At 47.9% G+C, this 13,547-nt stretch overlaps 1 protein-coding gene across 5 annotated transcripts in view; it reads right to left on the bottom strand.

Annotated features, from left to right (window-relative positions):
* The window catches only part of CDC14A (cell division cycle 14A), a 284,062-nt gene that overhangs the window by 208,283 nt on the left and 62,232 nt on the right, over positions 1–13,547 (bottom strand). For all 5 annotated transcript variants that reach the window (XM_029617798.1, XM_029617797.1, XM_029617800.1 and 2 more), the window contains exon 5: positions 8,753–8,832. In XM_029617798.1, the coding sequence (XP_029473658.1) occupies positions 8,753–8,832 (80 nt within the window). The remainder of the gene's footprint in view (positions 1–8,752; positions 8,833–13,547) is intronic.

The following is a 13,547-nucleotide window of genomic DNA, read 5'->3' as shown; positions in this document are numbered from 1 at the left end:
CTTCCCACTCCCATGTTCTCTTTCAGATATACAGGCTTCTCCCTCCCATGCTGTGTCTCACACACACACCCAGGTTTCTCACTCTCTTCACATGCATAGGTTTCTCATTCCCATAATCATTCTCTCTGTTACACACATACACCAGTCTCTCTCTCATTTCCATGCTCGCTCTCCACGTGCATAGGCTTCTCATTCCCTGAATCACATTCTCTCTCTCACATTCACACACACCAGTCTCTTTCTCTCACACACACCGTCACCTTACCAACCAGTTTCTCTCTCTCATGCATGCACGCACACCACACACAACACCACACACCACACACACCACACACACACAGGCTTCCCACTCCCATGCTCTCTCTCACATAATCAGGCTTCTCACCCCATGCTTTCTTTCACACACACACACCCTCAACACCAGGCTTCTTACGCCCATGCTTTCTCACATACCCAGATTTCTCACGTCCATGCTTTTTCTCTCTCACACACACAGTCACCTCCCTGACTAATGTATCACACTCTCACATACACATCAGTCATCTCCCTGAGCAGTCACTTTCATTGTCTCTCACATATACACACACACATCAGTTCTCTGACCAGTTTCTCTCAATCACACACAGGTTGGCTGGCTGCTTCTCTCTCTCTCACTCACTTCCTCTTCCCCCCCTCCCCCCCAAGCACAAATGGTAGCTGCAGCAGCCTCCTCCTCCCAGCACCCGCAGGCCAATAAAGAAGAATCCCATCGGCCGAAGGAGGCTCATGCTGCTGTCTCCTTTCCCGATTACCAGCTGCTTCGATTGCTCGGGGGGGCCGATGCTGCTGCCGCTGCTATTTTTCCACGTGGCATGGCTCTTTCTCCTTCCCGCGCACTGCGTATCACTTCCTGTTCCGGGTCACAGGGGGGCGGCGCGAGAAGAAGAAAAGGCCAGCCGGAGGTGCCACACTGCTTCTTCTAGCACCGCTGCCGTTCCCACTGGGCTTGAACGTACTGATAGCCCCGTGGCAACGGCAGCAGGGAAGGAAGAGCAGCGGGAGAGACGGGAGCACGCACACACACCGGTTGAGAAGCGCTGCCCTAGCCGATCCAGGAGTTGCACACGGCTCATCCTCCGCTGTTGGTGACGTTCCACCCCACGGTCCACTGTGCCACCTGACTATCCCAAGACTGACCAGAAAGTTCCCCTGAAAATCCGGATACGGTTATGACGAAGAACAACCCCTGGACAACAAAGGCAGAGAAACTTTTAGATTTTTGGAAATTAATGGGATATGTAGCACTTTGGGGTATTAAAATATTCAATTTTCCATACAAATTTTAATTGTTTAAAATTATGGATAATAACTGACAAGTGCCTTGTTTCACAACTTAAATGAGACATTCTTTACAAGCTATTTTAGCTGGCAAATAGAAATTCCTTCTGGCTACCAAACTGAAATTTCTGGAAAAATTCTCAAAAATTACCCTTTATAAATCTTAAGAAGTGTTCAGATGCAGAGATTAGGAAAAACATGCTTGTATTATATAAACACTACATGCATAAAATGTTTTCTTCAGAGTGCTCACCCGATAGTGTTGCCCATAAATACTGCATTTTTTTTTTAATAACATATTTGAAGCATTTTATAAAACTGCAGCTTCTCTACAATTCCAAGACCACTGCAATGGCAGACTTGTGAGTAGGACATTCTAATTCTATTAACCTTCATGGCTTGTTCTAGCACAATTAGGCACATTTTTTTGTAAAGACAAAATTACAAGCCAAATCCACAAAAATTTAGTTCCTGGATTGACAGAGTAAAAGAACCACACAAGCTGAGCAGTGCCCAAAGAGATCCTGTATGTGCAGTTTAATAAACGGAAAAATAAAAAAAGCTAAAAATGAATTGCCCCACACCATAAATTCAAGGGAATGCACAAACACAAGTAACTGTGCCGTGACTGTGCTCCCTCGTGCACAGAATGGGATCTTGTGTTCATTACTGGATCATGCGAATGCTGCCACATTTGGCCTTTTGCTGCCGAGGCCAGATTTGTGACCCCCTACCATGCCTTTGCACGAGTTAACACTGTCGTTGATCAAAACCAGGACTTCCCCTAAAAATTGAAACAACCAAGATGATGCCACCTTGTCCTACGCACTCAGATTAAGATTTCAAAGTATTGTTCACAAGGATTCCATCACCTTTTTCCTGGGTGGGGATTCCTTGCACAGAACCAAGCATTGTGTACATGAAGTTGGGATTATTTATCCCTAGGTGCAATTAAGTCGCAGTTTTCCACCTTAAAATTTCATCTACCATTCAAATGCCCACTTGCTATCAGCATTAACAGATTGTGATCACCTTGTAAGGTTGGTCAATACAATACACAGCATAAAGCTGTATCTCAAAGCATATGAGCAAAATCTTTGTGACTGTGTTCTACAAGTACTGCTAGGTCTAACTTTTAAGAGGATTATGACAGAGTCAAAACAAACTGGATCTCTTTACATATTAAAAAAGAAATAAAATGGAGAAATTACCTGATAATTTCGTTTTCCTTAGTGTAGCAGATGGACTGAGGACCAATGGTGTCGCCAATGATAGCAGTTGGAGACGGATCAGATTTCAATCTGACGTCAGCCCTAGTACATATACCCCTGCACGAAGTGCAGCTCTTCAGTATTCTCCTCGAAAAGCAGTGTGGATATGTGTGTGACTGATTAATTTGAATAACTTGATTAACTTTATAACTTGGTTAACTTGATTAATTTGAACTGATTGAATTGGCTATAGCTGGAGACCACCAGTGCCCTCAAACAAGAAACGTCGACACCCGGTAGGATGGGTGTCCTAGATGAAGGAAAGCATAGCTTACCCTTGAATCCCTCGCTCCCGGGGATGTCCCCCGAGAATTCCAAGAGTAACGGCAGCCATGGGTGGAATGCTGAGTCCATCTGTCTACACTAAGGAAAACGAAATTATCAGGTAAGTAATTTCTCCATTTCCTAGCGTGTAGCAGATGGACTCAGGACCAATGGGATGTATAAAAGCTACTCCCGAACCGGGTGGGAGGCTGCCCGTGACCCACTTAGTACTGCCCTTGCAAATGCTGTGTCCTCCTGAGCCTGAACATCCAGGTGGTAAAACCTAGAGAAGGTGTGGATGGAGAACCATGTTGCCGCCCTGCAGATCTCGGCAGGTGACAGCATCTTGGTTTCCGCCCAGGACACTGCCTGGGCTCTAGTAGAATGGGCCTTGATTGTAAAGGTGGTGGCTTGCCTGCTTCTACGTAGGCCACATTGATGACTTCTTTGATCCAGTAGGGCTATGGGCTGCTCGCGAGGCTGCTTCCCCCTGCTTCTTCCCACTGTGAAGGACGAATAGATGGTCCGTCTTTCGTACGGATTCTGACCTTTCCAGGTATCGGACTAGGAGCCTGCAGACGTTGAGATGTCGTAGACGTCGAGCCTCTTCCGAATTCTTATGCTCATCTGGTGATGGTAGCGAGATGGTTTGGTTGAGATAGAAGTGAGACACCACTTTGGGGAGGAACGACGGAACTGTGCGTAACTGGAGGTTCCCGGGGTGAGTCTGAGGAACGGCTCCTGGCAGGACAGTGCTTGTAGCTCGGATATACGACGAGCTGAACAGACTGCCAGCGGGAAGGCTGTCTTCAATGTTAATAGTCGGAGAGACAGGCCGCGGAGAGGTCTGAAGGAGGTTCCTGCTAGGAAATCTAGGACCAGGTTGAGGTTCCAAAGAGGCACCGGCCACTTTAGGGGTGGTCGGATGTGCTTGACTCCTTTCAGGAAGCAGGAGACATCCAGGTGAGAGGCTATGCTGCTGCTCTCGCTCTTGGTTCCGTAGCATGACAAGGCCGCCACCTGTACCTTGATGGAGTTGAGGGACAATCCCTTCTGTAGTCCGTTCTGTAGGAATTCCAAAATCGCAGGAATTTTGACTGAGTGTGGTATGATGTCATAGTGCTCACACCAGGATTCGAATACTCTCCAAATCCTTATGTATGTTAGGGATGTGGAGAACTTGCGTGCTGAGAGTAGGGTGTCAATTACTGCCCCCGAATATCCTCTCCTCCTTAGGCGAGTCCTCTCAATGGCCAGATCATAAGAGAATAGAGCTGGATCCTCGTGGAGGATCAGTCCCTGTTGGAGCAGGTCTCTGTGTGGAGGTAGCGGCAGGGGGTTCCCTGCCAGCAGTCTTCACATGTCTGCATACCATGGTCTTCTTGGCCAGTCCGAGGCCACTGGAAGTACTGGCCCTCTGTGATGTTCTATCTTGTGGATGATCGCTCCCAATAGGGGCCATGGAGGGAAGGCATATAACAGAGTCTCCTGTGGCCAGGTCTGTACCAGGGCATTGATTCCCTGGGACTGGGGTTCCCGCCTGCGGCTGAAGAAACTGGGTACCTGGGCGTTAGACCAGCTTGCCAGGAGGTCCATGGTTGGTGTTCTCCAACGGTTTACTATCAATTGGAATGCTGTGGTTGACAGTTTCCATTCTCCTGGATCTAGACTCTCTCTGCTGAGACAGTCCGCTGCGACATTGTCTTTCCCGGCAATGTGGATGACCAAGATCTCTTGAAGATTCACTTCCACCCATGACATTAGGGGGTCTATTTCCAGAGACGCATGTTGGCTTCTGGTTCCTCCCTGACGGTTGATGTAGGCCACTGTTGTGGCATTGTCTGACATTACTCTGACCGCACCTTAGGCAGGCTAGTCTGACTGCCCGGGCTTCTAGGCGATTGATATTCCATCCCAACTCTTCTTTGTTCCATTGCCCTTGGGCGGTTAGCTCCTGGCAGTGTGCTCCCCATCCTCATAGGCTGGCATCCATGGTGAGTAGGATCCAGGTTGGGGAGGATAGTCTCATTCCCTGGCTCAGATGGGCTTCTTGTAGCCACCATCGTAGTTGACCCCGAACTCTGTCCGTGAGCTGAAGCCGTACAGTGTAGTTCTGGGACAGTGGATTCCATCGTGATAGTAGTGAGCGTTGTAGGGTCTCATGTGAGCCCATGCCCATGGGACTACCTCCAGCGTGGATGCCATGAGGCCGAGAACTTGTAGGTAATCCCATGCTGTGGGGCGAGGTTCGCTCAACAGGGTTCGTAACTGGGTCATCAGTTTTGATCTCCTTGTCGGCGTCAGGATGACCTTGTCTTGTTTGGTGTCGAACCGGACTCCCAGGTATTCTAGAGATTGAGAAGGCTGCAGGCAGCTCTTGTTTGTGTTGACCACCCACCCGAGGCTCTCCAGTAGAGTTTTGACTCTGTTGGTTGCCTGGCGGCTTTCCTCTGGGGATTTCGCTCTGATCAGCCAATCGTCTAGATAAGGGTGCACGCAGAATCCTTCCTTCCTCAGTGTTGCTGCCACCACCACTATGATCTTGGTGAACGTCCGGGGTGCAATGGCTAACCCGAAAGGTAGTGCCCGGAACTGGTAGTGACGGTCCAGGATAGAGAAGCGTAGAAAACGCTGATGCTCTTGATGGGTCGGAATGTGTAGGAGGCTTCCGACAGATCCAGGGAGGTAAAGAATTCTCCCAGTTGTATCGCCCTTATTACTGAGCGTAGGGTTTCCATGCGGAAGCAGGGAATCTTCAGGTAACGGTTGACCGCCTTGAGGTCTACGATAGGTCTGAACGTTCCTTCCTTCTTGGGAACGATAAAAGATTGAATAATGGCCAGTATTTATTTGTTGTGGAGGCATCGGTGTTATAGCCTCTAAGGCTAGTAATCTGGTCAGTGTAGCTTCCACTGCCATTCTCTTGGAAGGGTCGTGGCAGGGGGATTCCACAAACTTGTCCGGAAGGAGGTGGTGGGAATCCAGGTAATATCCCTCTCGAATGATGGAGAGGACCCACTTGTCCGAAGTTATCTCAACCCATCTTTGGTAGAATAGGGCGCCAGTCTGCCCCCATGGCTTCTTCCTTTGGATGGGTCAGCTGATCTTCATTGTGGAGTGCGACTGGGGCCTGGGCCTGAGCTGGCTCCCCTTTTCTTGTGCTTGCTCCGAAAGGACTGGCTCCAGCCTGCGGGGCGGGCTGCTTGATATGAGCTTCTATATGGGTTGAAGCGCTCTGATCCTCTGCCCCTGGAGGTCCGGGGGAAGGATCGCTGGTTTCGCTTATTCCTGTCCTCCAGTAGCCGCGGCAGTGGGGACTCACCCCACTTGTTGGCTAGTTTCTCTAGTTCGCTTCCGAACGGGAGTATTCCCTTGAAAGGCATCCTTGTGAGTCTCATTTTGGAGGATGCGTTGGCTGACCAGTTTCAGAGCCAGATCTGTCTTCTGGCTGCCACAGCAGATTAGATTCCTCTAGCTGCTGTGCGTTCCAGATCCGAAGCGGCATCCGCGAGGAATGATACAGCTGGTTCCAGGGCTTCCCGAGGAGTGTTGTTCCTGGTCTGTGCTAAGCAGGCGCATGTGACCATGGCACAGCAGGCCGCGATCTGTAAAGACATAGTGGAGACGTCAAAGGACTGTTTGAGGATAGATTCCAGACGTCTGTCTTGAGCATCCTTGAATGCTGCTCCTCCCTAAACTGGGATAGTAGTGCGCTTCGAGACCGCGCAGACCATGGCATCCACTTTTGGACATGCCAGGAGATCTTTGGCGGCAGGGTCCAGAGGGTACATAGCTGCCAGAGCCGGCCCCCTTTGAACGTGGTTTATGGGGCCTCCCATTCCAGGTCAATTAGTTGCTGGACTGCTTGTAATAGTGGGAAATGGCGGAAGGTCTAACGAAGTCTCTCCAAAAGTGGGTTCTGCTTAGGTTCCCCCGAGGCACTTGTGCCCGGGATGGCAAGCTCTTTTAAGCTGTGCGTGACCAGGTCTGGAAGTTCGTCCTTGGTGAAGAAGCGTCTCATGGTTCGATGGGGTTCTGTCCCCGGAGGGAGTTCCCCTTCCTCCAGGGGTTCTGACTCCTCATCTGAGATGTCTGTGTCCCCGAAGGTGGGGCTTCTGGGCAATGGGATCACTTCCCTGGGCATAGAGGGTCCTGGCATGTTGAGGTCCTCTGGTGGTGCCTGTGACCGCATTGTAGGAGGCCCCGGTTGCATGTGGACGAAGGTATGCAAACCTTTGAAGAATTCCACCCAGGAGATAGAAGCTGGGTCTAGACTAGGGGGCGCCCCGCTGTGTGATGCTAGGTCCGGCGTACCGCTCGAGAGGCTGGGGTCCGGTACCGGCTGGGGAGGGCCATGAGTTGGGTCCCCTAGGGCCTCTTCGCACTGTATACACAGGGCCATGGCCTCCTCATGCTGTGCAGCTCTAATGTGGCATGCTGGGCAAAAGCCCTGAGCTTTGAGCTTATTTTCAGGTGGAGCCATGTTTTGTGCGCTCCGGTGTGCGTCGAAGATGCGTGTGTAGGTTTGGTGCGCGCTGTTGTGCACACGGGTCAAAGTTATGTGCCCAGCACAGTGAGCACATGGCTATGTGTTTCGCTTGTGCGCGCGATGTTGTGTGCACAAGGTATTTGTGCGCACAGCTCGCCTCTGTGCACACGGGTCGAGACGGCGGACAGGGCCAAAATGGTGACGGCGATCACGAGGGTCTAGCCCTGCTAGGGCCGATCAACCCGGTGGCACTGGTCCCAGCTGACGACGTGTGTGTCTCCTCGAGCTTCGGAGACCAGAGACTTTTAAATAGATTTCTACCTTACCTTGTCCCGGCGCTTCCCAGTTTCATTCCGGGCGGTCTCCGGCTGCGAGGGGGAGAAGGAAAATACCTTCACCGCCACACTCGAGGTTGCACCCACTGCCTCTCAGCCTCACCCGATGTCGGGGGCTAGGTCCCCACCGAGGTTCGGCCGCCGGACCGAGGCTCACCTCCGAGGGATCGCGGAAATCACCTCGGGAATCTCCACTGGGGGAGGGATCCAACGGGTGTCACCGCAGGAGAGCGGGGCTCATCTGTAGAGGTAAGATTTCTTCTTAATTTGGATTTCTTTGGTAAAATTTACTCTAACGCTATGCTAGCATGCATAGAGTCCCTAACTGCTATGGAGACGGAAAATACTGAAGAGCTGCACTTCCTGCAGGGGTATATGTACTAGGGCTGACATCAGATTGAAATCTGATCTGTCTCCAACTGCTATCAGGAGTACACTATACCCATTGGTCCTGAGTCCATCCGCTACACGCTAGGAAATTTACATTTTGATCATCTACCTAACATGTATAAAGTACTTCAGTTTACTACATAAAGGCAGAATACACTGAGGAACATTCATACAAACATAGATGATTTTGACAAACTTCACCCAAAAATTAAATAAATAAATAAATTTGGTTCTTGCATCTTTAAACTGTTAGCCAGCAGTTTGATGACCTGCTCTAAACAGGCACTATCTAAAGGCAATACCAACAAGGGTTTATTTAAAGTTAAAACAACTTGTAACAGCAAACAAGACAGTAGTCCCTTTTGTACTTTTCCCATTTGTGTAAAACACTGACACATCAAACCCAATAGCTCAAATATTTGGTGGTAGCACGATCAAAACACAACATTACTGAGAACCATCAACCTTCAAACAGATTCAAGCAGAAGTCACAATTAAGAGAAAGGACATTTGGACACAAATAATTGAGGGTTTCCGCTAAAAACACAAGGTGATGCCACGCTGAATAAATTACAAACTAACCACAACAACCAGCCCGTCGGCATTCCCAGAAATAGAACACCAATGCCCCCATATCGAATGGTGCTCTTTAAAACTTGAATACAAAATTCAACCTGAGCACTTACCTGAATGGAAGATAAGGGGGATTAGATCCAGATAAAAGGGCTCTATAGCTTTCTTCAGGGGTCTTCTTTAAGTAAATTACCTAGAGAGAAAAAGCATTTAGAAAACAATATTGAGTCCTGACATCAAGGAATTTAATGACCGATAATTAAAGAAGAAAATACAAGTCAAATATGATACACTAACACAACGATTCTCAACTGATGTGTCGCAACACACCAGTGTGTCGCGGCTCCCGGTGTCCCACTGCCCCGGTTGTACTTCCCTTCTCCTTTTTTCCAGCCCACGCAGCCAATGGGAAGCCTCCTTTCTTCCTGCCCCCGCGGGCCAATGGGAAGCCTCCTTCATTCTTCCTGCCCCTGCGCAAGCCAATCAGAAGCCTCCTCCCTTCTACCTTCCCCGTGGCGGCGAAGAGGAAACCCAATCCCGACCAGGCAAGGCTGCCACGGGAGCCCATCCCCGTGGAGGCAAAAAAAGAAGGCCCACCAGAGTAAAGCCGCGGCAGAACTGGAGCCCATCCCTGCAGTGAAGGAAGAAGAAGTTTGGCAGTGAGAGCTGGTGTGTGTGGGTGCAAATGGGTGCCTGGGTGAGAGCTGGTGTGTGCACGACCGGTCAAGAAGATGACTGGTGTGTGTGTGAGAGAGAGACTGAGACTGGTCGTGGTGTGTGGGTGCTAAGGAAGAGGACTGTGAGGACAGAGCTTCAGCAGCCCTTGCTGTTTCTGGTGAGTGCAATTGACCTGGAAGAGAAAGGAGTAGAAGAGCTGCTGGAAAGGGTAAGTAAAGGTGGCTTTTAAAGTTTATTTTTCTTGATTGACTGCCATTTTAATTATTGGGTATTATGCTATGCTGCTTTTTGAAATATTTTTATATTAGGACATGTTTTAATAATTTTATGAGTTTAAGTGTTGGATGTTATTCTGTTCAGCAGCTGTTTTGTAACATTTATTAGTGTAGCTTTACAATTATTTCTGTGTGGGGATCTATAGCAGTTTGGCTTATTCTGTTTTCCTAATAGGAAGTATATTGGTATTTAGGGCCTGGTTTAATATTTGTAGTGTTGCCTTTTCATAGATAGGTTGTTACTGTTGGAGTGCATGCCATAAAGAAGGTGTAACTTTGTGCGGATTAGTTTGTGCATTATTGCAGATTCTGGGACTATGTTAGGTGCTAAATTTCTGTTTCCATTTCTCCAGGTTCGCACTGCATGCAGAGTGGCTTTTTTTGGTTTTCCATTCCAGTTTGTCTCCATATTTATAATTTGTGGTCTTTCTGTCCTTGGTAAAGGTCAGCTTTGTGTGTGACCGAGGTGAGATATTTTAATAGTATGTAGGCATTTGTATCAATCTTATTTGTGTTGCATCCGTCAGTGCTAGACGGCTTCCCCCCATTTACCTCACCTTAGTCACGGCTCCTCCCGCTTACCTAGGAAAGATGGCTACTGCCGCGTCTACAAGCCGACCTCTCCAGCGTCCCCGGAACAGCTATGGTGCAGCCTCCCGCCATGCTCCTCCCAGGTACCTAACTAGGGTGCGCGCACGCCACCCACGTCTTTATTACAACCTTGGTGCGAACCTCTGGGGCATTCCCCCTTGCTGACATCATGCCATCCGGGTATATAACCTATTCTAATTTGCTAGCTCGTTGAGTTAGCAAGGACTCAATCCGTTCCTGTTATGCCACTCTGCCGCTTCCGTGCTGCCGCTGGAAGCTCTTCTCTGCCCTTCGGGGTAACTGCTAACCTGGGTACCCACTCCTCGGGGGCCCTCTGCTTTATTTCAGGTGCCCTACAGGGAACAGGTACTCGCTCCTCGAGGGCCTGCTCTCCTGCCTTGGTGCCTGCACTATCTTCTTCAACCTTCTCAACTACTACAGCAAACATCTAGTGAGTAACTCTCAGTCTATCTCATCCACAATACTACCTTGCTGGGAAACCTGCACCGGAACCTTCCAATACCAACGGGGTGAGAAGGGCTCCCTCAGACTGCTACCAGACTGCCTCACTACTGCCACCTCTGGTGGTACTCTTCAAGCTGTATAATAAAGAACTAACTGTGTTTGTGCATTCTGAGTCTAGCCTAGTACTGTGGCTCCTCACGGGGCTCCTCCCCGTGGATGTGGACATCTGCCACAGTACCCAAGGATCCACCCAAACACCGCTTAACCATAACAATTTGTTGTGTTTTCTCAATAGGATATGCATTAGTGGTAAATTACTGTCTTTTCATAAAGGAGGGCTATTGTGCCTGGTAATAAAGGGAGTTTGTTTGGCTCTTACTGAGATGTCACCAGAACACCTTTTTTGTATGGGGTAATGCCTTAGTTCTGCTCTGCGCTCATTGCTGGGGGTTCCTGTGGATGCAGAGTGCACGTTTACATTAGCCCCGTGATGGTCACATGTTCAGTGAGTCACACATATGAGAAACATCACGCTGAAGCAGATCCAGCCTCTCCAGTACAGGTCACGTCTCTGACCTATGACCATCCCAATTGGTCTTTTCAGGTACATCTCTCTCGCCACCTCTGCAATACAAAACACCTTCGGTTTCACTTCCTTTTCCAAAACCCTTCAGAAGCAGCATCTCCAACAGATTCAATCAGGGTGCACTTCAGAAGCCCTGTGATGCCTTCACCCAGAGCCAGAAGTGCCCTGCTACCGAATGAATGATCTCGTACTTAAACAGAGACACTCTTAAGCTATTTAAATATATTCTTTTCATCTATTTTATACACAAGTACTAAATGGGAGTTGCAATTTAGATAGAACCCAATACCCTGTGAACAGGATAGCATGATGCCTCTCACATTAAGATTATTCACAATTGCCAATTTGCTCGCTGCTGTGCCTACCTGCCTCCGATTCTTCTCACTGTTCTCCTTCCTGTCTGCATAAAAGCTTTCAGGTCCAATTTTCCTGCAAATTTCTAGCTGCTGACTTTCCTTCTTCCAGCTCCTCCTTCCCTTCTGTCATTACAAAACAATGACTTCTTTGAAAGAAATCCATACAATTTCCCTTTTCCTTCCTCAAGCCCTGGCTGGGGGATGGGGAAGAGGTGAACGGGGCACTCAGCTCTAAGAGGGTGGAGACAGATCTCAAGCGATCAGTGAAAGTAGCAGTCCTGCAGCACAGACCCATCTGTGCCAGGAGCCAAAACTTCTTTTTTTTTTTTTACTTATTGCTCTTCTGTGCAAAAGTTGCTCCTAATTTAGCAATGAAAATACTACAGTATTTTCAAATGTGAAAAATACTGGGGCAAAAGTGAAGCAATCTGCAGCAAACCTTTGGCAGATCTGCCCCCCAAAAAATGTGAAATTGGGTCCTATAATTTTCAAAATCTAAATGAAATTCATGTACCTTCTGGTGAAATCTAGCAGATGGAATCCCTCAAGTCTATCCCAATAGCCTCTTGGAAGCAGTACAAAATGATCAACCTCCTCCCCCCTGAGTGACACTCCACTTCCATCTAGCCAAACACTACTGATAGTCCCTTGACTCCAAAGCATGTCACCCCCTCGGGCATCGGTGTGTGCACATCTGTAGGGGAAGAGGGCGGGGAGCAGAGAGCTACACCCCCACTCTGCTTCCTTACTTTCAAACGGGTCCTCCAAAATGTTCTTTTGCCTACCACCGCGGCAAATTCACCACCAAAGTTACCGGGCGAGACTATTTACATTCAGTCTATTCTTGTCGTCACTCAGCAGGAAGAAAGACTTACATGGCAACTAGAAACCTGCAAGAGTGTTCAAACATGAAAGCCTCGTATAAACTGAGGGAGGAATGCGAGTAGGCAGGCACAACGGCATTTGTATCCACACCTATGTGAAAGAGTAATAAAAAGACAACAGAGTTCAGCTACAACGCTTGAAAGCCAGTTGTCAGTGTCTTGTGGCTGGAATGTGCAAATGTTGACTTTTACTTAAAGTGCCTGAATTAGGCATAATGTTACCTCTACACGGAGCTACATAAACCCACCAAAGTCCATAATAAACCAAATAATTCACCAAAAGGTATTTGCGCTTTAAAAGTTAAACTGAAAACCAACAGGATATAAATGGCAGCACATTTTCTTTTATCCAGCAATGTGCTACCAATTTCTTATTAAACAGATCTTGTCAGCTCCGTGCCACGCCACAAGACACTTTATATTCATGTGGCCAGGGTCAAAAATATATCTAGAAAACTTTTAAGTGGTTGTCAAAAATGTATAGATGCCAGGGGAAAACATTTTGCATAGTTTTTTCTCCTGGTTCCGCTTTTGTTTGTTATATGGTTTAGCTTTTTTTTTTTCTTATTATTTTTGACTTTTGTTGCATTTCTGTCTTTTTTTTGTTTTGTTTTCTGGTTTATTTGGGGGGGGGGGGGATTACTCCTTTTCATTTTTTGCTTTTCTGAATTTTAAGCACCAGGTGACCTTGCTTCCGAGATTTTTCCAGTCCTGCATCTGGTAATTAATAAGGGATTCCCAAGAGCCTCCTCAAACACATCACTGCTTTTATTCATAAGAAGATAAACCTCATAAGCAAACATATAGCTTCTTATGTTTAAAGACCCTTATGCTCTATGCACTTGATTCTTAAGTCATTTTGTCAACATTTTCCATACTACTATGGCAAGCAGAATATTCACTGTATGTAAAAACTATCCAAGCTCTTACAAACAAAACAATGAGTTTCAGTAGAAAGGAACGTTGCCAAAAATATCACCACAAATCACCTTGAAGCAGATAAGTGAAATTCACAGGACAGATGGCAAGACCACCAATACTTTTCTGCCTTCCTGGTTTCTCACACATTCAGC

The sequence above is a fragment of the Rhinatrema bivittatum genome, chromosome 10 (assembly GCF_901001135.1).
Source record: "Rhinatrema bivittatum chromosome 10, aRhiBiv1.1, whole genome shotgun sequence".
Taxonomy (NCBI): domain Eukaryota; kingdom Metazoa; phylum Chordata; class Amphibia; order Gymnophiona; family Rhinatrematidae; genus Rhinatrema; species Rhinatrema bivittatum.
Note: the sequence above shows the minus strand (reverse complement) of the source record. Positions and strands in the feature narration are given on the sequence as shown.